The sequence below is a fragment of the Heptranchias perlo genome, chromosome 2 (assembly GCF_035084215.1).
Source record: "Heptranchias perlo isolate sHepPer1 chromosome 2, sHepPer1.hap1, whole genome shotgun sequence".
Lineage (NCBI taxonomy): Eukaryota > Metazoa > Chordata > Chondrichthyes > Hexanchiformes > Hexanchidae > Heptranchias > Heptranchias perlo.
Genome location: NC_090326.1, coordinates 158,891,869 through 158,919,261, shown reverse-complemented (window position 1 = coordinate 158,919,261; position 27,393 = coordinate 158,891,869). Strand labels below are relative to the sequence as shown.

General features: G+C 48.0%; 1 protein-coding gene across 3 annotated transcripts in view; it reads right to left on the bottom strand.

The window, feature by feature from the left end:
* Positions 1-9,023: 9,023 nt before the first annotated feature.
* The window catches only part of ccdc13 (coiled-coil domain containing 13), a 71,391-nt gene continuing 53,021 nt past the window's right edge, over positions 9,024-27,393 (bottom strand). For all 3 annotated transcript variants that reach the window (XM_067968165.1, XM_067968152.1, XM_067968159.1), the window contains 2 exons: positions 14,903-15,017; positions 9,024-10,644 (listed from right to left, as the gene is read on the bottom strand). In XM_067968165.1, the coding sequence (XP_067824266.1) occupies positions 10,488-10,644; positions 14,903-15,017 (272 nt within the window). In that variant the 3' untranslated portion in view covers positions 9,024-10,487. The remainder of the gene's footprint in view (positions 10,645-14,902; positions 15,018-27,393) is intronic.

The following is a 27,393-nucleotide window of genomic DNA, read 5'->3' as shown; positions in this document are numbered from 1 at the left end:
CCATCCACAGGATGCACTGCAGCAACTCGCCAAGGCTTCTTCGACAGCACCTCCCAAACCCGCGACCTCTACCACCTAGAAGGACAAGAGCAGCAGGCACATGGGAACAACACCACCTCCACGTTCCCCTCCAAGTCACACACCATCCCGACTTGGAAATATATCGCCGTTCCTTCATGGTCGCTGGGTCAAAATCCTGGAACTCCCTTCCTGATAGCACTGTGGGAGAACCGTCACCACACGGACTGCAGCGGTTCAAGAAGGCGGCTCACCACCACCTTCTCAAGGGCAATTAGGGATGGGCAATAAATGCTGGCCTCGCCAGCGACGCCCACATCCCGTGAACGAATAAAAAAAAAGGTGTCCTCGGGGCGCAGAATATGACACCGCAAAATCGGTCATTTTTGCCCCCCTTTTTTGCATCCAGAAAACGGGCGCAACGATGACCAATTTCTACCCCTCAATGCCTGAGATGACAGGTGAAGACTGACCAATTAGGCAAGGCACCAGATGGCATCCCAGTGCCTGTGAAACCCGACCCGAGTGTGAGTCAGCACCTTCAGGAGAAAATTGGAACCAAGAATGTAGAAAACAGGTTGATGCGTGTGCTGGTGTGTGGAAACTGTCAACAAAAACGCAAGGCATCTTATTTCTTCTTTCTCAAGGTGTCAGCTGTGGCTCAGTGGGTAGCAGTCTTGAATCTGAGTCAGAAGTCTGTGGGTTCAAGTCCCACTCCAGAGACTTGAGCACAAAATCCAGGCTGACACTCCAGTGCTGCACTGAGGTATGTGACCTTAAAATGAGGCCCTGTTTTCCCTCTCAGTTGGATGTAAAAGATTCCTTGACACTACTTTGAAGAAGAGTGTCCTGGCCAATATTTATTCCTTAACCAACATCACTGAAAGAGATTATCTGGTTGTTGTCTTATTGCTGTTTGTGGGAGCTTGCTGTGCTCAAGTTGGCTGCCATGCTTTCTACATTACAACAGTGGCTGCAATTCAAAAGTACTTCATTGGCTGTAAAGTGCTTTGTGATGTCCTGTGGTCGTGAAAGGCGCTATATAAATGCAATTTCTTTCTTTCCATTATATAAAACAATCTTCAACACGTCTTGCTTTCGTGATTTACCTTTTTGGAACAGCAACAATAAGGTCGGATTTTTAATTGAACTTTTGTTAAAATAAAAATAGGCCTAACCTTCAAGTGAAGGAATGGACGGTCTTCAGAGGAGGAGTGTCAAGGCAGATCCAAATTAATATTAATAGCAGCGCCACTGGGAATGTGGGAGGCTGCGGTAACATGGAAGTGATAGACAAATGGAGCCAGTCAAATATGAAATCTTTGCTCCAACCCTGAATGCAACGGGTAGAAAGTTATTAGTGTTTTACCTTCAAAAGTGAAATCCGGGTTGACTGAGAAGGTGCTAACTCTGTTATATTCATCGACAGGGCACATAAAATACCTGCCATAGCCTCCAAGGGTTCAACGGACTGATACAGCAGGAAGAAAAAGAGAGTAGATCTCTCCAGTGGCTGTGCGGAAAATGTGTTCCAGCGCAGACAGAGTCTTCTGCCGCTGCACAATTAAAGCTGAGGCGGCTGGAATTGGGTCAGGGCCCCGTCATCGAGAATATGGAGCCCGGGAGAAATGTGCAGAGTCTATGGATCTGAGATAAACCGCATCGAACCTCCTAGCTAATTTCACCCCCGAAACCCACCCCCACAACAAAAGCTTTGAAATTGCAGTACGCAATTGCCTGCTGTCTGTTGCTTGCTTGCTGCTCCCAGAGAGACTTTGCTGATTTGATTTTTAATGATTTTTGTCTAAACCGAGCATTGATTTTCATTCTTAGAAAGGTGAATTGCTTTGACCTCCTGTAAAACAGCAACCGGGGGAAGGGGGCGGGTCTGTCTCTTAACTCTTTCACTGCTGGCTTGGTGGCATTGGGTGGCCAACAGCCATTAAACCGAGCCTCTCTCTGCCCTCTCAGGTGGACGTAACAGGTCCCATCCACAATATTTTGAAGAAGACCAGGGGAATTGTCCCCGGTGTCCTGGCCAATATTTATCCCTCAACCAAAATCAATGAAGCAGATTATCTGGTCATTGTCTCATTGCTGTTTGTGGGGGCTTGATGTGCACAAATTGGCTGCCGCGTTTCCTACAACAGTGACTACACTTCAAAAGGTATTTCATTAAGCAGAGGAGGAGCAACATGATCAGAAAATAAACTGTCCTCGCATCTTCCAATCATTTCTTAAAGGCCCATCTTTTCAGCGTAATTTCCCCACACTTTACAATGAAACCAGAACAAAAGCAAAATGCTGCGGATGCTGGAAATCTGAAATAAAAACAAAAAGCAGGGTTAACATTTCAGCTCGATGGCCTTTCATAGTTCAGATGAAAACGTTAACTGTGTTTTTCTTTCCACAGATGCTGCCTGACCCGCTGAGTATTTTCCAGCAGTTTCTGTTTTTATTGCATTGAAACATAGTGCGGGTTAATTCTGACTGCATGATTACAGGAGCAAAGCTGTTCTACAAAGTTGAGCTCTCTTGACTAGATGGTGACGGAGGAGGGAGGGATGTGTTGGGCTATTAGATTATAGATCGCAGTGGTATACAGTTCTGCTGCTGCTGATGGCCCACAGCACCTGATGGATTCTCAGTTCTAGCCTGTTAGATCCGTCCTTAGTCTGTCCCACTTAGCGCTGTGGTAGTGCCACACTATACAATGGGGTGTGCCCTCACAAGGACTGCGAGGTGGCCACTCCTGCCAATGCTATCAGAGCAAGGCATGTCTGTGACAGGTAGGTTAGTGAGGATGAGGTTGAGTAGCTTACTCTCTCGTGTAGTTCCTTCATCATCTGGCTTAGGCATGTCATATGTCATTCAGGAATCAGTGGCTGAGTTGGTGATACATTTTGTGCCCTTGCTTTCCACAGCGTTTCCATCAACAACAGCAACAACACTTGTTTTATATAGCGCTATAACATAGTAAAAATGTCCCAAGGCGCAGCACAGAGCATTATCAAACAAAATTTGACACTGAGCCACAGAAGGAGGTGTTAGGTCAGGTGACCAAAAGCTTGGTCAAAGAGGTAGGTTTTAAGGAGCGTCTTAAAGGAGGAGAGAGAGGCGGACAGGCGGTAAGAGGAATTCCAGAACTTAGGGCCTAGGCAGCTGAAGGCACGGCCGCCAATGATGGAATGATGAAAATCGGGGATGCACAAGAGGCCAGAATTGGAGGAGCGCAGAGATCACGGAGAGTTGTAGGGCTGGAGGAGGTAAAGAAATGATGTCCAACATGGAGTTGTCAGTTGAAAGGTGGTAGGTGGTAATCAGCAAGAGGATTCCTTGGCCTTGTTTGATCTGAAGCCATGGGGTCTGGAGTCAATGTTAATGATTCCTAGCTGACTGTATATCAATGTGACCCTACCTCTGGGTCTGCAGTGGAACATCTGGCCTCTCAGGTGGACGTAAAAGGTCCCATGGCACTATTTCGAAGAAGAGCTGGGACGTTCTTCCCGGTTTCCTGGTCAATATTTACCTCACAACCAACATCACTAAAAAATAGATTATCTGGTCATTATCTCATTGCTGTTTGTGGGACCTTGTCGTGTGCAGATTGGCTGCTGCGTTTTCTACATTACAACAGTGACTACACTTCAAAAGTATTTCCTTGGTTTTAAGTCGCTTTGGGAAGTCCTGTGGTCGTGAAAGGCGCTATATAAATGCAAGTTCTTCCTTTCTTTTTTGTTTACAGCGCTGGGAATCCCTTCCTCATGGTCTGATGCATGTCGGCCGTGAACTCCTCCAGGTGACCTGACGGGTACTTCATGTGCGTGGGAGCAGTGTCTGGGCAATCCATGTGTGGGTGACCAAAGGCTGGGTCCAAAAAGGACGGGAGAAAATAACTTTTTGAATGTAATGGGGGTGGGACAGAAATAGATTTAAAACGTGGAGTTGTAAGAAATTACAGATCCTTAGCCATGGGGTAGATTGTGTTCTGTAATTTGGGATTTGAACGTGGAACATAAGAAAGCGTGGAGTGAGGAAAGGCCATTGGACCCATTCAATCCATAGACCAAGGTTTAGTCCACTTCTTGATGGACGTATCAAACCCGTGGTCCCGGCAGCTCTGAAATCATCATGGCCCACACAGCATTCTGCCCTCTCGATCCCTCAACCCTGTCCCTAACCAGATACTCATTCAGCTCTTTTTTTAAAAGTGCTAATCCGCCCGGCTCCATTTCACATATCCGCTTGCAGAAGAAGAAATTCCTTCTACTCTCAAAGGGGCCACTTGAGCTTGTCCATTTTATTCGAACGCCCTTTCGCTCTACGTTAGCAGAACTCAACAATCTGTTTCCATTCTCCTCAGCGTTTCAAAAATCCACTTTTAAGCACTTTTAATTGCTTTGTAGCATCGCCTAGACATTAAACATTAGGTTTTGTGGTTTTTCCACCCACCTGCCTGACCACACTGCAGCAAACACATTCCTTTAGTGGGGGTTCGGGAAGGGAAGGGGCACGGTCAGGATCCGCTCCCTCAATAGAGGGGGTTGGAGGTCAGAGCAGGGAACTGGCAGCAGGTCTCGGTGCCTCATTTTCCTGCTATTACCACCGCTATTTCCAGATCCCTGTCGACGCCGCACCTGATTCAGCAGCGATCAGCCAGACGAGAGTGAGGGTCTCCATCTGTTTTATTTCCCTCTCTTTGGGGAAATACTTCGCCTCAAACCCCTCCCCCTGCCCCTCCCAGCTGCTGAGTTTCTATAAATTATGCCATGGCATTCTTAGACAGAGCCGGACATCTGTCTCAAACATTTCAGAGGCGATGATGGGGAGAAACTTGACTCTTGAGAAATCTTCCACTCACTGCAGGTCCATATTTAGAATACAAGACTTATACTGCAGTGTGGCTGCATTGCTTTAGCGTAGTGAATGTTTTTTATTTTCTATATCTGTGTCTTAATTACACCCGCTTTTAAAATATCCAACCCCCACCCCCCCATCTCTTTTAAGGAGCTGGCATCAATTCCATAGATCCCAGCACCATACCCAACTGCCTGTCCATCCGTGAGTCTAGACAGTGAATGGTGGCAGGCTATTTGACCGTGGTGACATTACAACCAATACCGATCTTGTCCTCACCGATAACCGCACACTCAGACTTTTTGCAGGGTGATTTTCTTTCCCCTTCCCTAGCCGAGGTGCAGGGGCAAATTTTCACACACGTACCTCCGCCCCAGTTGAGATCAGCTAACTCAGCAGAAAAAGGCGATCGAACCTCAGATCTTCCTGGGTCTGTACAGCTCAGTTTTCCCAACGGCCACTTCATTAGCTCTTTCCCACCTTCAGAAATCTCACTGACTGTTTTAAGTACACTCGCACAGAGCTCCGCTTTGCCTTTTTTAAGTTGAAAAGGGCTGATGGGCCGAGAACCACTGTGCAGATTAAAATTACATAGAATTTACAGCACTGAAACAGGCCACTCGGCCCAACTGGTCTATGCTCCACATAAGCCTCCTCCCTCCCACCTTACTTCATCTCGACCTTTTAAGAATAACCTTCTATTCCTTTCTCCCTCATGTACTTATCTAGCTTCCCCTCAAATACATCTATGCTATTTGCCTCAACCACTCAATGTGATAGCAAGTTCCATATTCTCACCACTCTCTGGGTAAAGAGGTTTCTCCTGAATTCTTTATTGGATTTATTAGTGACTATCATATATTTATGGCCCCTAGATCAGGAGAAAAAAAAACAAATGAAGAAGCAGTGATCAGTAGCCTTGGGCTTTAAAAGCCTGACGACAATAGGAGGAAATGAAAACTGAGGACAGCAATGACCACAGCCTCATAATAGGGTTGCCAACTCAGGTTGGACATATTCCTGGAGGTTCCATTATATGACCTCTCATTTCCAACCTCCCCACCCAGCTTTTTTTGCCATCTTCAATATTTTTATAGCTCAAAAACAAAAGCATTAAAAAGAAATTGAAAAAAAATCACAATTTTTTTTAATACCCCTAGTGTCATGAACAGGTGCAGAAAATAATCAGTAAGGCTAATGGAAGGCTGGCCTTTATATCTAGAGGACTGGAGTACAAGGGGGCAGAAGTTATGCTGCAGCTATACAAAACCCTGGTTAGACCGCACCTGGAGTACTGTGAGCAGTTCTGGGCACCGCACCTTCGCAAGGATATACTGGCTTGGAGGGAGTGCAGCGGAGGTTTACTAGAATGATACCCGGACTTCAAGGGTTAAGTTACGAGGAGAGATTACACAAATTGGGGTTGTATTCTCTAGAGTTTAGAAGGTTAAGGGGTGATCTGATCGAAGTTTATACGATATTAAGGGGAACAGATAGGGTGGATAGAGAGAAACTATTTCCGCTGGTTGGGGATTCTAGGAGTAGGGGGCACAGTTTAAAAATTAGAGCCAGACCTTTCAGGAGTGAGATTAGAAAACATTTCTACACACAAAGGGTGGTAGAAGTTTGGAACTCTCTTCCGCAAACGGCAATTGATACTAGCTCAATTGCTAATTTTGAATCTGAGATGGATAGCTTTTTGGCAACCAAAGGTATTAAGGGATATGGGCCAAAGGCAGGTATATGGAGTTAGATCACAGATCAGCCATGATCTTATCAAATGGCGGAGCAGGCTCAAGGGGCTGAATGGCCTACTCCTGTTCCTATATTCCTATGTTCCTATTTTTTCCTGGTTTGCTCGCAGCAGTGTTCAGGAGATTAATCTTTAATTCCTGGAGACTCCTGGGCAATCCTGGAGGGTTGGCAACTCTAATTTTAAGTTTATGCCCCCTTGTTATGGACTCCTCCAACAGAGGAAATAGTTTCTCTCTATCTACCTATCAAATCATTTAATCATCTTAATCACCCCTTAATCTTCTATACTCAAGGGAATACAAGCCTAGTCTATGCAACCTGCCTTCATAATTTAATCATTTTAGCCCCGGTATCATTCTGTTGAATCTGTGCTGCACCCCCTCCAAGGCCAATATATCCTTCCTGAGGTGCAGTGCCCAGAACTGAATGCAATACTCCAGGTGCAGTCTAACCAGAGCTTTATACAACTGATGGATAACTTCCACCCCTTTGTATTCCAGCTTCCTTGAGATAAAGGCTAACATTCTATCAGCCTTTTAAATTACTTTTTGTCCCTGTCCACTAGCTTTTAGTGATTTCTGTACATGGACCCCTAAATCTCTCTGCTCCTCCGCAGTTCCTAGCTTCTTACCATTTAGAAAATACGCTAATCTATTATTCTTAGGTCCAAAGTGGATGACCTCACACTTCCCCACATTAAACTCCATCTGCCACAGTTTTGCCCACTGACTTAATCTATCAATATCCCTTTGCAACTTTCTGCTCTCATCTACACTACTTACTGTACCACCTAACTTAATGTCATTAGCAAACTTGGATATACAGCTCTCTATTCCTTCATCCAAGTCATTGATAAATACAGTGAAAAGCTGAGACCCCAGTACAGATTCCAGTCAAATCCTACCAATTGGAGTTCATACCCATTATCCCTACTCTCTCTCTCAAAACTCCTAACCAATACCCAACCCATGTCAATAGCTTAACTCCAATTCTATGTGCTTTCATTTTTGCTAACAGACTTCTGTGTGGAACCTTGTCGAATTCCTTCTGCAAGTCTATATAAATAACATCCATAGATGCTCCCTTATCTACCATGTTAATAACCTCCTCAAAAGGTTCAACTAGGTTAGTTAGACCTGACTTACCCGTTACAAATCCATGCTGGCTCATCAGTTAATGGGGCAGAAATCGCTCCCGAAATAACAGAGGAGCTCATCAGCGCTCTCCGTTTTTAGTGGCGAATTGAAGGAGCAAGTTCGCACACGCGCAGTGAAACGCGGAAATCTGGAACTTGCTCCTAGTGGTTCACCGGCAATATGACAGCTTCGAATTAAAGGGCCATCGCACGTTGCAATCAGGGAAATGATTGAAAAAGCGCCAACTTGCTTATCTGCCTAGCTGGAAAGTAACTAATTACACCACCAAACAGGTATACTTAAAAATACAGGTCTAAACTAAGTTTTAACAGCACTTTAAATCTTAATGACTTCCCAACAACTAAAAATTAACTTTTAATGTGGAGTCTCATATGAATCCTTATTTTAATAGTTTTTGGTCATTAAAAAAAATTTTTTAATTAAAAAATGTTAAATTTTTTTTTACTTCTCCCTTCTGTCTCTTTTAATTTAATTCAATTATTTGGCTTTTTATAAAAAAAAAATAAAACTTTTATTTACAATTACAAACAGAATACTAACTTTAAATGAATGAAGTCTGCTTGCCTGCTTGAGCAATGCAGCCTGAATCTGTGGGCGGGACTTCTCTTCCTGACAGATTTTGTGGGCGTGTCTCCTCCTCTCACAGACTTTTCCAGCCGCGTCAACTCACGCTGCTCAGAGGCTGGGTTAATGGTGGACAATTTTTTTTTAAAGTTCAAATTCAAGCAATTTGACGCCACTGAGCCCGCAGTAAGTAATATTGTTAATTTAGTTCGTAGGAACGTCGATGACCATTGCCTCACTGCTCCCAGCAATTTCTGGCCCAATATTTGTCCAAGTGCTCAGTCATTCTGTCCCTAATAATAAATTCTATTAACTTCACGAGAACAGACGTTAAGACTAATAATAGGTCTATAGCTTCCTGGTTTCTCTCTCCTACCCTTCTTAAATAATGGAGATACTTTGGCAATTTTCCAATCCAATGGGGACAATTCCTGAATCAAGAGGGTTTTGGAAGATCTGCAATTTCTTCACCTACTTCTGTTAATACCCTGGGGTGGAAACCATCAGGTCCTGAAGATTTATCTATCTTCAGTCTCATTATTTTCTCCATTACCATTTTAAAAAATATATTAAATCTAGTAAGATTTATTTCTCATATCTTCAACTGTGCTTTGATTGACTACTGGCGTTTTGTATCATGAAGAATTAAGCAAGCTGTGTAAACGCTTCCTGTTCCATAGCGTGAGGATACATTTATTTTCAAATGAAGTTAATATATTTGTACATTTACATGCAGTAATCGGCCTGCATTTATTCGGAGTGTACAAGTGTTCACTGAGGTGAAGGAGAACAGTGCTGGGGAATTGAGTCCCCCCTGCAGTGCTGATATTGACAGCTCATGCGCTCTTTGGGCAGGCACAGCAAGGACCAGAAGCTCCTCTGGCAATACATCTCAATCCCGATATAAGAAGGAATGTCCATGTTCTGTGCACTCCAACCTTTTGGCATCGAAGAGGGAGATTGCTGAATTGGTGGCAACCTGTTCAGACAAGTTTTTTTTTACTATCAGCTGCTCTGTACTGATAAGTACATGATGGAGGCTGACCTTAATGATCATGAAAAGATTTGAACTTAGGTTCCAGAGATGAAGGGCTGTGTCTTTAGTAACTCCAAACTACTGTGATTTTATCTTTAAATCCTGGAGAAATGGAAAACAACGTAGAACGCTACAGAAGATGAACGTGAAGGTTTTTAGGTGGGAGTCTGAGAAAAGAACAACTGGCATTGATTGTGCTAAGAAAAGTGACTTGGATTCATCCCTACTCTACAAAATGGTTCCCTGTTGGGATGACCGCAACATTCGACTTGATGAAATTTTTTTTTAAAAACCTGCATCACCGAAAAAAATGTTTTCTGAATATGGAAACCAATATTTAGGTATCAGTGAGATAATAAATCCTTTTCTTGACTGCTTGTACCTGCAAGACACAGGAAAGACTGGTCCCACATCAACTGTAATACTGATAGTCCGTTTTCCAAAGGGTAGACCAGCAGCCTTTGATATGTAGTTGCACACAACAAAGTGACAAGTGTTTTTGTTTCCATTTAGAGATAACTTTAACAATAATTGCTGAGCCTATTCAAAAGGTACAATTCTTACAAAACCAATTTTAAACCTTTTCTTTGACATGCAGGTGGAAGAAAACACTAGCCCCATCCATAAACACATGGCTGTATGTGCTTCCAAATGTTTCCTGCATTCCTTATCCTTCCTGGTACAATTACTGCAATTGATCAATACTTGGAATGGATTCACGGCTGGGATAGAAGAAATAAAAACCTTGGGAGTCATTTAAGAGCCAGTGGGTGCTGCGATGGGAGCGAACGGCAGATGGGTTGAGTGACCTGCCTCATATATCATTTTACGTGAATCTGACTCCTCAGTCCTTTGACTTATAAAAGGCATCAGTGAAGCAAAATAATTGTCCGATAATCACCCAATTAGCCCATTATCTAGTTTGCAATAGTCCACGGTCTATGGGGTCCTCGATGAAAAGGAATCCAGGCTGATGTGGTACTGAATTTGGTTTGTTCTTTTCTCTTTTGACTGTGTCTATTCTCCAAATGCCAGAGCATTAGATTGGATACCTCTTCAACACTAAATCAAGTAACCCTTCTTCAGCTGAAGTAGCCAATTTAATTTTTTTCTTTGTGCTGTCGAAGAGCCTGTAGGAAGACCTGCTTCACCTGACCCATAGTGTCATGATACAATTTCAGGTCTTCTTCTTTGGCTTTTAAAGTGCTTTGCAAAGCCATCTTTACGGCCTCATTCTCATCCATCTGTATGGCAAGTCTAAAATCAAAAAACACCACAGCTTTACATTCAGATTAATCCACCAACGTAAACCGAGATAGGTATCAGCCGTGGCTCAGTGGCAGCACTCTCACTTATAAGTCAGAAAGATGTGGGTTCAAGACGCACTCCAGAGACATGAGCACATAATTTAGGCTGGCACTTCAGTGCAGTACTGAGGGAGTGCTGCACTGTCAAAGTTGCTATCTCTTGGATGAGATGATACACCAAGGCTCCAACTGCCCTCTCAGGTGGATGTAAAAGATCCCAAGGCACTGTTCAAAGAATAGCAGGGAAGTTCTCCCCGGTGTCTCTAGTGGGGTGCCGCAAGGATCAGTGCTTGGGCTTCAGCTGTTTACTATATATATATATATATATATATGACTTAGATGAGGGGACCAAGTGTAATGTTATCCAAATTTGCTGATAATACAAAGCTAGGTGGGAAAGTAAGCTGTGAGGAGGACACAAAGAGGATGCAAAGGGATATAGACAGGTTAAGTGACTGGGTGAGAAGGTGGCAGATGGAGTATAATGCGGGGAAATGTGAAATTATTCACTTTGGTAGGAAGAATAGAAAAGCAGAATATTTTTTAAAAGGTGAGAGATTAAGAAATGTTGGATTTGGGTGTCCTTGTACACGAATCACAGAAACTTAACATGTAGGTACGTAAGCAATTAGGAAGACAAATGGTATGTTAGCCTTTATTGCAAAGGTGTTGGAGTATAAGAGTAAGGAGGTCGTGCTGCAATTATATAGGGGTCTGGACCAGACCTGGAGGACTGTGTACAGTTCTGGTCTCCTTACCTATACTTGCCTTAGAGGGGGTGCAACAAAGGTTCACTAGATTGATTGCTGGGATGAGAGGGTTGTCCTATGAGGAGAGATTGAGTAGAACAGGCTTATATTTTCTGGAATTTAGGAGAATGAGAGGTGATCTCATTGAAATGTATAAAATTCTTAGAGAGTTTGACAGGTAGATGCTGAGAGGCTGTTTTCCTGGGCTGGAGAGTCTAGAACTAGGGGTCATAGTCTCAAGATAAGGGGTCGGCCATTTAGGACCGAGATGAGGAAAAATTTCTTCACTCAGAGGGTTATGAAACTTTGGAATTCTCTACCCCAGAGGGCTGTGGATGCTCAGTCGTTGAGTATATTCAAGACTGAGATTGATAGTTTTTTGGACACTAAGGGAATCAAGGGATATGGGGATCGGGCAGGAAAGTGAAGTTCAGGTTGAAGATCAGCCATGATCTGATTGAACGGCGGAGCAGGCTCGAGGGGCCGTGTGGCCTACTCCTGCTCCTATTTCTTATGCTCTTATGTGTCCTGGCTCACATTATCCCTCAATCAACACCACCAAATTCTGATTATCTAGTCGTTTATTTCATTGCTGTTTGTGGGACCTTGCTGTGAGCAAATTGACTGTCATGTTTGCCTACATTACAACAGTAACTATAATTCAGAAATACTTAATTGGCTATGAAGCACTTTGGAACATCCTGAGGACATGAAAGTTCTATCTAAATGCAAGTTCTTTCTTTTTCTTCCTAAAGTTCTTGGAAAGCAACCAGGATCATTGTCCAAAACATGAATGCTGGAAATCTGAAATAAAAAATAAAAGCAGGAAATACACAGCAGGCCCGTCAGTATCTGAAAGAGAAACACGGGTTTACGGTTTGGATGGGACCTTTCATTCCCCTTCAGATGCTTTCCCGTATTTTATGTTCTTTTTTCCTACATGACAATAGTGATTACACTTCAAAAGTACGTCATTGGCTGTAAAGCGCTTTGGGACATCCTGAGGTCATGAAAGGCGCTAAGTTCTTTCTTTTTAATTCTTACTTTACTGAGGTTTTGTGGCTGAAAACTATGAAACAAGGTAAATGAATAAAAAAAAGAAAAGGGAGGATGATGAAAAAAGTAGGAAGAAATGACAGGAAAATAGAAAAGAGAATTTAAGCCATTCCAGTAACAATCCTGAACATAATGAAGGGACTCAGCCTTTTAAACAGGACTTTACCTGCATCACACACCATAAACAAGCACTCTCTCCCACTTGTCATTATTAGGTGGCTACATTAACAGATCAGGTAGCCAAAAGGAAACATTTCAAACTGGCATTGTTACTTGAGTCGTAAAACAAACTTTTTTATGGGTGCCAATTCCAGCCTCAAAAAATAGGCCATCATCGCCAACAGAACGGCTCAAAACTTGGAGCTCTGTGATTGAAAGAATCAATCAAGAACCTCGAATCACACGATCCTCCCTTTGATTGATCCGGTTGGGATTGCTTGTTCTTTGTCGAGTGCAGTACTCCAGTAAAATGGAGCGGTCCTTGTCCGATTTGTATTGATAAGAATTGGCTAAGATGCTAGAGTACAATATTTGAATATTGTACTGTATGTGCACACCGCTTACTTTAAAAAAAAAATTAATTACATATTAAACGGTTAATTAGCTTTAAACTAAAAATCGATGGTTTCTCGTGTGGGATACCCAACCAGTCTGAACTTCAAAACAGATGATACTTTTGTGCGAGTCAAGGAATTAAGCAGCAGGGGTGGGATGATTCATCAGTGAGTGTCGAGAGCAGCTGCACAGCTGAGAAAGGCTGCTTTATTAACCTCTAAACAAGGGAATCGAAATGTTAAAGAGATTTATTTGCACTCTCAAAACACCAAAGTCACCAGTATAATGAGCTAGCATTTCTGGCTGAGTGTAATATTTCTGCACCACTATTTTTTAAACTTCAAGGTTAGATTTTCCGAACAGGGTAAAGGAAGCTTGTGATCATACACGCTATGAATGGAATATTAATTTTAAAAATGTATTCTACGTTTATCTATCGTGTGTTCTACTTATAGGAGTTCAAAACATTAGTACAAGAAACTGTTGCGGCACAACTCTCTCATCCAAAAGGCCCAAACCATCTCCCAAGAGGACAACGCAGATTAGTGACAGTGACCCAGCCCATAGATGGCCAACAACCCCCACCAACATGACCATTAGCAGGCAGGAGCCTCCCATTGCCCACTTCCATTCCCTGACTCCATCCAACGTGACTACTTAGTAGGTAGGAGCCTCCCATTGTCCACCCCTAACCCTGTCCAACATGACTACTTAACTCCAAAATTCAAGAAAAGTTGCCTCAACCCGTAAACTATTATTGCTCCCAGTGCAAGAACAACCATTCCAAAAAAAAACAGTATCTTGATGTATACCTCCTGCAAGTACCATATAATCCAAACAATGGCTTTGTACGTCAATGTAACTCTTGAAAATTCAATTTAAAAAGATACAAAGAGTGTAGCCTTTGATTCCTGTTCCCTTTACTGAGTTCCCCAACTCAGCTACACTGCTGTGGCAAGGTGGAGAGGTTGAGACAGGACCACTCCATAGGAAGAAAAATATGCAGTAGAGAAGAGGGAGAGCCACTGTCAGGCCACCGTTACAGCCAGCCTTTACTGGCAGCTGGCTCAAGAGTGCCACATGCAAAAGATTAGCAGAAAGAAAGAACGAACTCGCATTTATATAGCGCCTTTCACAACCTCAGGACATCCCAAAGTGCTTTACAGCCAATGAAGTATTTTTGAAGTGCTGTAATGTAGGAAACGCAGCAACCAAATTGCGCAGAGCAAGATCCCACAAACAGCAATGAGATAATGACCAAATAATCTGTTTTAGTGATGTTGGTTGAGGGATAAATATTGGCCAGTAAACCGGGGAGAACTCCTCTGCTCTTCTTCAAAATAGTGCCGTGGGATCTTTTACTTTCCACTTGAGAGGACAGACAGGGCCTCGGTTTAACGTCTCATCCGAAGGTTGCTTGTCTGCCTCTCTGAAGCTTCTGGGGAGGTGGGGGGGGGGCACTAAACATGCAAAATACCCTCAAAATAAGAATTGGTAGATGGAGCTGGAAATACGGACCGAGTATGCTGCATTTCTGCGTCATTGTAAAGCAGCTTCCAGCAAGCCAGTACTGGTTCTGCATTTTGTGTCAGATGCAAGATGGCACTTGAACTGGTGTATTTTCTTGTTCTGTATTTTGATATGACTCAATCTGCAGGAGATGCCCCATAAGCTGCAATTTCATATTTTCCCAGTGGTTTCAATAAAAAAAATCCATTGCAGAAATGTACTTTCATAAAATTATCCCAACACGCTCACTTAACAGTGTTACACTGCACACCAGAACAAATTTTGTCACCTTACCTGCACAAGGACAAAATCCCCTTTAAAATTCAAACATCCTCTTACCGTGCATTCAGTTCTTCTACTTGAGTATCCAAAGCAACAGTCAGTGGCCTCCCTGGAGACAGATCCCCGCTGCTGCACAGGTTCTGGCACTGACGGCTGGTGCTGGTGGACGAACCTTCATTTGTAAAAACAGGATATCGGTGTGAGTTTTACTTTAGCAATCGTCAGAGAGATAGGGGGTGAAATTGGACATGGGCCTGGGACGCAAAACAGGGCAGGATCACATCCAGTCCCCCGTTATAGGCCCCGGCCGGTCCCCAGTTACACGCCCCGGCCGGTACACAGTTACACGCCCCGCCCGGTCTCCCCCGTTACACACCCCGCCCAGTCCCCCCATTACATGCCCCGCCCGGTCCCCACGTTATATGCCCCGCCCGGTCCCCACGTTATGGGCCCACCCGGTCCCCCATTACACGCCCCGGCCGGTACAGTTACACGCCCCGCCCGGTCCCCCCCGTTACACACCCGGCCCGGTCCCCCCATTACACGCCTCGCCCGGTCCCCCCATTACACATCCTGCCCGATCCCCCCGTTACATGCCCCACCCAGTCCCATGTTATACACTCCACCCGGTCCTCCCGTTACACGCCCCGCCTGGTCCCACATTATACGCCGCACCTGGTCCCCCAGTTACACGCCCCGTCCGGTCCCCCGTTACATGTCCCGCCCTGTCCCCGTTACATGTCCCGCCCTGTCCCCCGTAACACATCCCGCCCAGACCCCCGTTACACATCCGGTCGGTCCCCCATGACACACCCCGTCCGGTCCCCCATTACGTGCCCCGCCCGGTCTCCAGTTATACATCCCGCCCGGTCCCTGTTATACACTCTGTCCTGTCCCCTCTGATACGCTCCGCCCGGTCCCCTATTATACATCCCGCCCGGTCCCCTCTTATACGCTCCGTCCGGTCCCCTATTATTCCGTCCTGTCCCCTATTATACGCTCCGTCCTGTCCCCTATTATACGCTCCGTCCTGTCCCCTATTATACGCTCCGTCCTGTCCCCGATTATACGCTCCGTCCTGTCCCCGATTATACGCTCCGTCCTGTCCCCTATTATACGCTCCGTCCTGTCCCCGATTATACGCTCCGTCCTGTCCCCTCTTATACGCTCCGTCCTGTCCCCTATTATACGCTCCGTCTGGTCCCCTGTCATACACTCCGTCCTGTCCCCTATTATACGCTCCGTCCTCTCCCCTATTATACGCTCCGTCCGGTCCCCTATTATACGCTCCGTCCTGTCCCCTGTTATACGCTCCGTCCGGTCCCCTATTATACGCTCCGTCCGGTCCCCTATTAGACGCTCCGTCCGGTCCCATATTATACGCTCCGTCCTGTCCCCTATTATACGCTCCGTCCTGTCCCCAATTATACGCTCCGTCCTGTCCCCTATTATACGCTCCGTCCTGTCCCCTATTATACGCTCCGTCCTGTCCCCTATTATACGCTCCGTCCTGTCCCCTATTATACGCTCCGTCCTGTCCCCTATTATACACTCCGTCCTGTCCCCTATTATACGCTCCGTCCTGTCCCCTATTATACGCTCCGTCCTGTCCCCTATTATACGCTCCGTCCTGTCCCCTATTATACGCTCCGTCCTGTCCCCTATTATACGCTCCGTCCGGTCCCCTATTATACGCACCGTCCGGTCCCCTATTATACGCACCGTCCGGTCCCCTATTATACGCTCCGTCCTGTCCCCTATTATACGCTCCGTCCTGTCCCCTATTATACGCTCCGTCCGGTCCCCGATTATACGCTCCGTCCGGTCCCCTATTATACGTTCCGTCCGGTCCCCTATTATACGTTCCGTCCGGTCCCCTATTATACGCTCCGTCCTGTCCCCTATTATACGCTCCGTCCTGTCCCCTATTATACGCTCCGTCCTGTCCCCTATTATACGCACCGTCCGGTCCCCTATTATACGCTCCGCCCGGTCCCCTATTATACGCTCCGTCCGGTCCCCTATAACACGCTCCGTCCTGTCCCCTATTATACGCTCCGTCCGGTCCCCTATTATACGCACCGTCCGGTCCCCTATTATACGCACCGTCCGGTCCCCTATTATACGCTCCGTCCTGTCCCCTGTTATACGCTCCGTCCTGTCCCCTGTTATACGCTCCGTCCTGTCCCCTATTATACGCTCCGTCCGGTCCCCTATTATACGCTCCGTCCTGTCCCCTATTATACGCTCCGTCCTGTCCCCTATTATACGCTCCGTCCTGTCCCCTATTATACGCTCCGTCCTGTCCCCTATTATACGCTCCGTCCTGTCCCCTACTATACGCTCCGTCCTGTCCCCTATTATACGCTCCGTCCTGTCCCCTATTATACGCTCCGTCCTCTCCCCTATTATACGCTCCGTCCTCTCCCCTATTATACGCTCCGTCCTGTCCCCTATTATACGTTCCGTCCTGTCCCCTATTATACGCTCCGTCCTGTTCCCTATTATGTGCACCGTCCGGTCCCCTATTATACGCACCGTCCTGTCCCCTATTATACGCTCCGTCCGGTCCGCTATTATACGCTCCGTCCTGTCCCCTATTATACGCTCCGTCCTGTCCCCTATTATACGCTCCGTCCTGTCCCCTATTATACGCTCCGTCCGGTCCCCAATTAAACGTTCCGTCCTGTCCCCTATTATACGCTCCGTCCTGTCCCCTATTATACGCTCCGTCCTGTTCCCTATTATACGCTCCGTCCGGTCCCCTATTATACGCTCCGTCCTGTCCCCAATTAAACGTTCCGTCCGGTCCCCTATTAAACGCTCCGTCCTGTCCCCTATTATACGCACCGTCCGGTCCCCTATTATACGCTCCGTCCTGTCCCCTATTATACGCTCCGTCCTGTCCCCTATTATACGCTCCGTCCTGTCCCCTATTATACGCACCGTCCGGTCCCCTATTATACGCTCCGTCCGGTCCCCTATTATACGCTCCGTCCTGTCCCCTATTATACGCTCCGTCCTGTCCCCTATTATACGCTCCGTCCTGTCCCCTATTATACGCTCCGTCCTGTCCCCTATAATACGCTCCGTCCGGTCCCCTATTATACGCACCGTCCGGTCCCCTGTTATACGCTCCGTCCGGTCCCCTGTTATACGCTCCGTCCTGTCCCCTGTTATACGCTCCGTCCTGTCCCCTGTGATACGCTCCGTCCTGTCCCCTGTGATACGCTCCGTCCTGTCCCCTGTGATACGCTCCGCCCGGTCCCCTATTATACGCTCCGTCCTGTCCCCTATTATACGCTCCGTCCTGTCCCCTGTTATACGCTCCGTCCTGTCCCCTATAATACGCTCCGTCCGGTCCCCTATTATACGCTCCGTCCTGTCCCCTATTATACGCTCCGTCCTGTCCCCTATTATACGCTCCGTCCTGTCCCCTGTGATACGCTCCGTCCTGTCCCCTGTGATACGCTCCGCCCGGTCCCCTATTATACGCACCGTCCGGTCCCCTATTATACGCTCCGTCCTGTCCCCTATTATACGCTCCGTCCTGTCCCCTGTTATACGATCCGTCCTGTCCCCTGTTATACGCTCCGTCCTGTCCCCTGTTATACGCTCCGTCCTGTCCCCTGTTATACGCTCCGTCCTGTCCCCTATTATACGCTCCGTCCGGTCCCCTGTTATACGCTCCGTCCTGTCCCCTATTATACGCTCCGTCCGGTCCCCTGTTATACGCTCCGTCCTGTCCCCTGTTATACGCTCCGTCCTGTCCCCTATTATACGCTCCGTCCTGTCCCCTATTATACGCTCCGTCCTGTCCCCTGTTATACGCTCCGTCCTGTCCCCTGTTATACGCTCCGTCCTGTCCCCTATAATACGCTCCGTCCGGTCCCCTATTATACGCTCCGTCCTGTCCCCTATTATACGCTCCGTCCTGTCCCCTATTATACGCTCCGTCCTGTCCCCTGTGATACGCTCCGTCCTGTCCCCTGTGATACGCTCCGCCCGGTCCCCTATTATACGCACCGTCCGGTCCCCTATTATACGCTCCGTCCTGTCCCCTATTATACGCTCCGTCCTGTCCCCTGTTATACGATCCGTCCTGTCCCCTGTTATACGCTCCGTCCTGTCCCCTGTTATACGCTCCGTCCTGTCCCCTGTTATACGCTCCGTCCTGTCCCCTATTATACGCTCCGTCCGGTCCCCTGTTATACGCTCCGTCCTGTCCCCTATTATACGCTCCGTCCGGTCCCCTGTTATACGCTCCGTCCTGTCCCCTGTTATACGCTCCGTCCTGTCCCCTATTATACGCTCCGTCCTGTCCCCTATTATACGCTCCGTCCGGTCCCCTATTATACGCTCCGTCCTGTCCCCTATTATACGCTCCGTCCTGTCCCCTATTATACGCTCCGTCCTGTCCCCTATTATACGCTCCGTCCTGTCCCCTATTATACGCTCCGTCCTGTCCCCTATTATACGCTCCGTCCTCTCCCCTATTATACGCTCCGTCCTGTCCCCTATTATACGCTCCGTCCTGTCCCCTATTATACGCTCCGTCCTGTCCCCTATTATACGCTCCGTCCGGTCCCCTATTATACGCTCCGTCCGGTCCCCTATTATACGCTCCGTCCTGTCCCCTATTATACGCTCCGTCCTGTCCCCTATTATACGCTCCGTCCTGTCCCCTATTATACGTTTCGTCCTGTCCCCTATTATACGCTCCGTCCGGTCCCCTATTATACGCTCCGTCCTGTCCCCTATTATACGCTCCGTCCTGTCCCCTATTATACGCACCTTCCGGTCCCCTATTATACGCTCCGTCCTGTCCCCTATTATACGCACCTTCCGGTCCCCTATTATACGCACCTTCCGGTCCCCTATTATACGCACCATCCGTTCCCCTATTATACGCTCCGTCCTGTCCCCTATTATACGCACCATCCTGTCCCCTATTATACGCTCCGTCCTGTTCCCTATTATACGCACCTTCCGGTCCCCTATTATACGCTCCGTCCTGTCCCCTATTATACGCACCTTCCGGTCCCCTATTATACGCACCATCCGTTCCCCTATTATACGCTCCGTCCTGTCCCCTATTATACGCACCATCCGGTCCCCTATTATACGCACCATCCTGTCCCCTATTATACGCTCCGTCCGGTCCCCTATTGTACGCTCCGTCCTGTCCCCTATTATACGCACCATCCGGTCCCCTATTATACGCACCATCCGGTCCCCTATTATACGCTCCTTCCTGTCCTCTATTATACGCTCCGCCCGGTCCCCTATTATACGCTCCGTCCTGTCCCCTATTATACGCACCATCCGGTCCCCTATTATACGCACCGTCCTGTCCCCTATTATACGCTCCGTCCTGTCCCCTATTATACGCTCCGTCCTGTCCCCTATTATACGCTCCGTCCGGTCCCCTATTATACGCTCCGTCCTGTCCCCTATTATACGCTCCGTCCTGTCCCCTATTATACGCTCCGTCCTGTCCCCTATTATACGCTCCGTCCTGTCCCCTATTCTACGCTCCGTCCTGTCCCCTATTCTACGCTCCGTCCTGTCCCCTATTATACGCACCGTCCGGTCCACTATTATACGCTCCGTCCTGTCCCCTATTATACGCTCCGTCCTGTCCCCTATTCTACGCTCCGTCCTGTCCCCTATTCTACGCTCCGTCCTGTCCCCTATTATACGCTCCGTCCTGTCCCCTATTCTACGCTCCGTCCTGTCCCCTATTCTACGCTCCGTCCTGTCCCCTATGATACGCTCCGTCCTGTCCCCTATTATACGCTCCGTCCTGTCCCCTATTATACGCTCCGTCCTGTCCCCTATTATACGCTCCGTCCTGTCCCCTATTATACGCTCCGTCCTGTCCCCTATTATACGCACCGTCCTGTCCCCTATTATACGCTCCGTCCTGTCCCCTATTATACGCTCCGTCCGGTCCCCTATTATACGCTCCGTCCTGTCCCCTATTATACGCTCCGTCCTGTCCCCTATTATACGCTCCGTCCTGTCCCCTATTATACGCTCCGTCCTGTCCCCTATTATACGCTCCGTCCTGTCCCCTATTATACGCTCCGTCCTGTCCCCTATTATACGCTACGTCCTGTCCCCGATTATACGCTCCGTCCTGTCCCGTTATACGCTCCGTCCTGTCCCCTGTTATACGCTCCGTCCGGTCCCCTATTATACGCTCCGTCCTGTCCCCTGTTATACGTTCCGTCCTGTCCCCTATTATACGCTCCGTCCGGTCCCCTATTATACGCTCCGTCCTGTCCCCTATTATACGCTCCGTCCTGTCCCCTATTATACGCTCCGTCCTGTCCCCGATTATACGCTCCGTCCTGTCCCCTATTATACGCTCCGTCCTGTCCCCTATTATACACTCCGTCCTGTCCCCTATTATACGCTCCGTCCTGTCCCCTATTATACGCTCCGTCCTGTCCCCTATTATACACTCCGTCCTGTCCCCTATTATACGCACCGTCCGGTCCCCTATTATACGCACCGTCCGGTCCCCTATTATACGCTCCGTCCTGTCCCCTATGATACGCACCGTCCTGTCCCCTATTATACGCTCCGTCCTGTCCCCTATTATACGCTCCGTCCGGTCCCCTATTATACGCTCCGTCCTGTCCCTTATTATACGCTCCGTCCTGTCCCCTATTATACGCTCCGTCCTGTCCCCTGTTATACGCTCCGTCCTGTCCCCTATTATACGCTCCGTCCGGTCCCCTATTATACGCTCCGTCCTGTCCCTTATTATACGCTCCGTCCTGTCCCCTATCATACGCTCCGTCCTGTCCCCTATTATACGCTCCGTCCTGTCCCCTATTATACGCTCCGTCCGGTCCTCTATTATACGCTCCGTCCTGTCCCCTATTATACGCACCGTCCTGTCCCCTATTATACGCTCCGTCCGGTCCCCTATTATACGCTCCGTCCGGTCCCCTATTATACGCTCCGTCCTGTCCCCTATTATACGCTCCGTCCTGTCCCCTATTATACGCTCCATCCTGTCCCCTATTATACGCTCCGTCCGGTCCCCTATTATACGCTCCGTCCGGTCCCCTGTTATACGCTCCGTCCTGTCCCCTATTATACGCTCCGTCCTGTCCCCTATTATACGCTCCATCCTGTCCCCTATTATACGCTCCGTCCGGTCCCCTATTATACGCTCCGTCCTGTCCCCTATTATAAGCTCCGTCCTGTCCCCTATTATACGCTCCGTCCTGTCCCCTATTACACGCTCCGTCCTGTCCCCTATTATACGCTCCGTCCTGTCCCCTGTTATACACTCCGTCCTGTCCCCTGTTATACGCTCCGTCCTGTCCCCTGTTATACGCACCGTCCGGTCCCCTGTTATACGCTCCGTCCGGTCCCCTGTCATACGCTCCGTCCTGTCCCCTATTATACGCTCCGCCCGGTCCCCTATTATACGCTCCGTCCTGTCCCCTATTATACGCTCCGTCCTGTCCCCTATTATACGCTCCGTCCTGTCCCCTATTATACGCTCCGTCCGGTCCCCTGTCATACCCTCCGTCCTGTCCCCTATTATACGCTCCGTCCTGTCCCCTGTCATACGCTCCATCCTGTCCCCTATGGTACGCTCCGTCCGGTCCCCTATTATACGCTCCGTCCGGTCCCCTATTATACGCTCCGTCCTGTCCCGTATTATACGCTCCGTCCTGTCCCCTATTATAGGCTCCGTCCTGTCCCCTATGATACGCTCCGTCCTGTCCCCTATTAAACGCTCCGTCCTGTCCCGTATTATACGCTCCGTCCTGTCCCCTATTATACGCTCCGTCCTGTCCCGTATTATACGCTCCGTCCTGTCCCGTATTATACGCTCCGTCCTGTCCCCTATTATACGCTCCGTCCTGTCCCGTATTATACGCTCCGTCCTGTCCCCTATTATACGCTCCGTCCTGTCCCCTATTATACGCTCCGTCCTGTCCCCTATTATACGCTCCGTCCTGTCCCCTGTTATACGCTCCGTCCTGTCCCCTATTATACGCTCCGTCCTGTCCCCTATTATACGCTCCGTCCTGTCCCCTATTATACGCTCCGTCCTGTCCCCGATTATACACTCCGTCCTGTCCCCTATTATACGCTCCGTCCTGTCCCCTATTATACGCTCCGTCCGGTCCCCTATTATACGCTCCGTCCTGTCCCCTATTATACGCTCCGTCCTGTCCCCTATTATACACTCCGTCCTGTCCCCTATTATACACTCCGTCCGGTCCCCTATTATACGCTCCGTCCTGTCCCCTATTATACGCTCCGTCCGGTCCCCTATTATACGCTCCGTCCTGTCCCCTATTATACGCTCCGTCCTGTCCCCTATTATACGCTCCGTCCTGTCCCCTATTATACGCTCCGTCCTGTCCCCTATTATACGCTCCGTCCTGTCCCCTATTATACGCTCCGTCCTGTCCCCTATTATACGCTCCACCTAGTCCCCTATTATACGCTCCGTCCTGTCCCCTATTATACGCTCCGTCCTGTCCCCTATTATACGCTCCGCCCGGTCCCCTATTATACGCTCCGTCCTGTTCCCTATTATACGCTCCGTCCTATCCCCTATTATACGCTCCGTCCGGTCCCCTGTCATATCCTCCGTCCTGTCCCCTATTATACGCTCCGTCCTGTCCTCTATTATACGCTCCGTCCTGTCCCCTATTATACGCTCCGTCCTGTCCCCTGTTATACGCTCCGTCCTGTCCCCTATTATACGCACCGTCCTGTCCCCTATTATACGCTCCGTCCGGTCCCCTATTATACGCACCTTCCGGTCCCGTATTATACGCTCCATCCTGTCCCCTATTATACACTCCGTCCGGTCCCCTATTATACGCTCCGTCCGGTCCCCTATTATACGCTCCGTCCGGTCCCCTATTATACGCTCCGTCCTGTCCCCTATTATACGCTCCGTCCGGTCCCCTATTATACGCTCCGTCCTGTCCCCAATTATACGCTCCGTCCGGTCCCCTATTATACGCTCCGTCCGGTCCCCTATTATACGCTCCGTCCTGTCCCCTATGATACGCTCCGTCCTGTCCCCTATTATACGCTCCGTCCTGTCCCCTGTTATACGCTCCGTCCTGTATTCCGATTTCAATAGAATTGAATATCAGGCCTGTCCTGTAACGGTCGGCAAATTCGATTCTGGCTGTTTTGTGTTCCCGCCCACCTCCTATTTCACTTCTACAGCACTATATATCCTTTCAGAGTCATGAAAATACATTGTTTTGGTCTCATATTACACTCTATCACAACCTGATACCCTGAAGGAAATCAGAATTAGCATCCAAGTGTGCAATAGTTATAAGAAAAGGTGAGAAACTTGGTTTTCTTTCGCCTTGACAGGTGGTGGTGGAGAGGGGACCTTATGGAGCTATAGGAGATGTTAAACAGTATTGAAAACGTAAATATGCAGCACAATGTCTCTGGTACACTTTGATAGAAGAACAAGAGGGCACAGGTTCAAAGTGATTAAAGGCAAAGTTGTGACTGATGTCAGAAGTTCTTCACATAGAGTGATCAACACTTGGGGTGGACTCATTTGGTGGTGGGGTTGTAGGTTTTTCTAAATAGATGAGCTGGGATGGGCAGAATGACATTCCTCATCTATATTTATTTTCTGGTATTCTCTGCTGCCCATATGCTAACTCACACCAAGTCCCATTCACCCATCACCCCTGTGCTTGCTGACCTACATTGGCTCCTGGTCCAGCAACGCCTCGAATTCAAAATTCTCATCCTTGTTTTCAAAACCCTCCAAGGCCTCACCCCTCCCTAACCTCCTCCAGCCCTACATCCCTCCGAGATCTCTGCGCTCCTCCAATTCTGGTCTCTTGTGCATTCCCGATTTCCATCGCCCCACCATTAGCAGCCGTGCCTCTAGCTGCCTATGACCTAAGCTCTGGAATTCCCTCTCTAAGCCTTTCCGCCTCTCTATCTCTCTCTTCCTTTAAGACGCTCCTTAAAACCAACCTCTTTGACCAAGCTTATGGTCACCTGTCTTAATATCTCCTCATGTGGCTTCGTGTCAAATTTTGTTTGATAATCGCTCCTGTGAAGCACCTTGGGACATATTACTACAACGACAACAACTTACATTTATATAGCGCCTTTAACATAGTAAAACGACAAAGAGGGCATTGTTAAGGAAGCCCTTTATTTTCCTTTTTTTGTGGGCGGGATAAGGTCCCATTCCCTATTGGGTCCATCCAGTGAAAGTGGGTGTTAACGGCCAGCAGCATTAGCACATGTGGGGAAGGGAGCTCTTATAGCTACCAATGCCATTTTTTTCAATTATCATTTTTCTGTAAGTACAGAACTTGCATTCAAAGCACTCCTGACTCAGCTTCTGATGCTTGAAGATGAAAAAGATCTTGCATTTCTTTAGTGCCTTTCACGACTTCAAGACATCCCAAAGTGCTTTACAGTCAATGAAGTACTTTTGAAGTGTGGTCACTGTTGTAACGTAGGAAACGCGGCAGCCAATTTGCGCACAGCAAGGTCCCACAAACAGCAATGAGATAATGACCAGAGAATCTGTTTTAGTGATGTTGGTTGAGGAATAAATATTGCTCAGGACACCTGCTTTTCTTCGAAATAGTACAGTGGGATCTTTTACGTTCACCTGAGAGGGCAGACAGGGCCTCGGTTTAACATCTCATCCAGGAGACGGCACCTCCGACAGTGCAGCACTCCCTCAGTACTGCACCGGGATTGTCGGCCTAGATTATGTGCTCGAGTCTCCGGAGTGAGGCTTGAACCCACAACCCTCAGAGGCGAGAGTGCGACCAACTGAGCCACTGCTGACACAGATATATAGGGGGAGATCAACAGACTGACTGTCCGCACCCCTGTTTTGCCACCAAGTATATTTGCAGGTGCTGGAGCACTTATCTATTAATGAATAAGGAGCACTATCTCTACAAGCCCCAGGTAAAAACACCTGCAGTGTTGTGCATCCACTTTAAGAACACCTGCAGCCAAACTCCCCCATAGTCAATGACAACTGATGTCACCTTCTCCGTCAACTCTTATACCCCCGCCTCCTTGAAGACCAATGTGGCAATCATGTACAGAATCAGGTATAGATATATTGCACAAGTATCTAATGCATTGTTCAACAGGACTGGCACTTTCATCTCCTTTCCCATAACATGACTGCTCAATATCGCTGCACTGCTGCATTTCACAAGTACAGGGAGTGGGGGGGGGGGGGGTCATCAATAATCGTATCCGTGAGGAATTCTACAGCCCTTCCTGTGCGTCAGTAACTGGACATGCATCATGCACCTAAGGTGGGTTGAGAGAATTTGCTGTGTGAGGCACTTTTAACGTTTCAGTGTGACAAGTGTTTCAAATGCAAGTTTCAGTCTGTATGCGTGCCATGATGCTATGTGGGCATCAATGCAAGCTAAGCACTGAAAGGACTGTAAGGTGGCATCAAAGCTTTAAAGGGGCAAGCAGCAAAAGAGTAACAGCCTCTGAGGACGTGCTTTCTGGCATGTATACTCGGACAGATCCTCATTATAGGAATCCTTTAGTTAGCATTACCGAGGCACCTTTCCTCAGGTCTGCCACCTACTTTCACATTTGCAGCCAGGTGCTTTGATGGTGCAGAGAGCAATCACCCTGCTGGCGAGCACCTGCCGGATATTCCAAAGATTCCTCTCTTGGAGGTTGCCCTTGACACCTGACAACTCTCCATCAATAATGGTGAAGTCCAGCATGAGAGTGCAAAAGACAAGGCTGAAGCGTTTGCAACCATCTTCAGCCAGAAGTGCAGAGTGGATGATCCATCTCGGCCTCCTCCCGATATCCCCACCATCACAGAAGCCAGTCTTCAGCCAATTCGATTCAGTCCACGTGATATCAAGAAACGACTGAGTGCACTGGATACAAAATCCCGGCTGTAGTGCTGAAGACTTGTGCTCCAGAACCAGCCGCACCTCTAGCCAAGCTGTTCCAATACAGCTACAACACTGGCATCTACCCGACAATGCAGAAAATTGCCCAGGTATGTCCTGTCCACAAAAAACAGGACAAATCCAATCCAGCCAATTACCGTCCCATCAGTCTACTCTCAATCATCAGCAAAGTGATGGAAGGTGTCGTCGACAGTGCTATCAAGCAGCACTTACTCACCAATAACCTGCTCACCGATGATCAGTTTGGGTTCCGCCAGGACCACTCGGCTCCAGACCTCATTACAGTCTTGGTCCAAACATGGACAAAAGAGCTGAATTCCAGAGGTGAGGTGAGAGTGACTGCCCTTGACATCAAGGCAGCATTTGACTGAGTGTGGCACCAAGGAGCCCTAGTAAAATTGAAGTCAATGGGAATCAGGGGGAAAACTCTCCAGTGGCTGGAGTCATATCTAGCACAAAGGAAGATGGTAGTGGTTGTTGGAGGCCAATCATCTCAGCCCCAGGACATTGCTGCAGGAGTTCCTCAGGGCAGTGTCCTAGGCCCAACCATCTTCAGCTGCTTCATCAATGAACTTCCCTCCATCATAA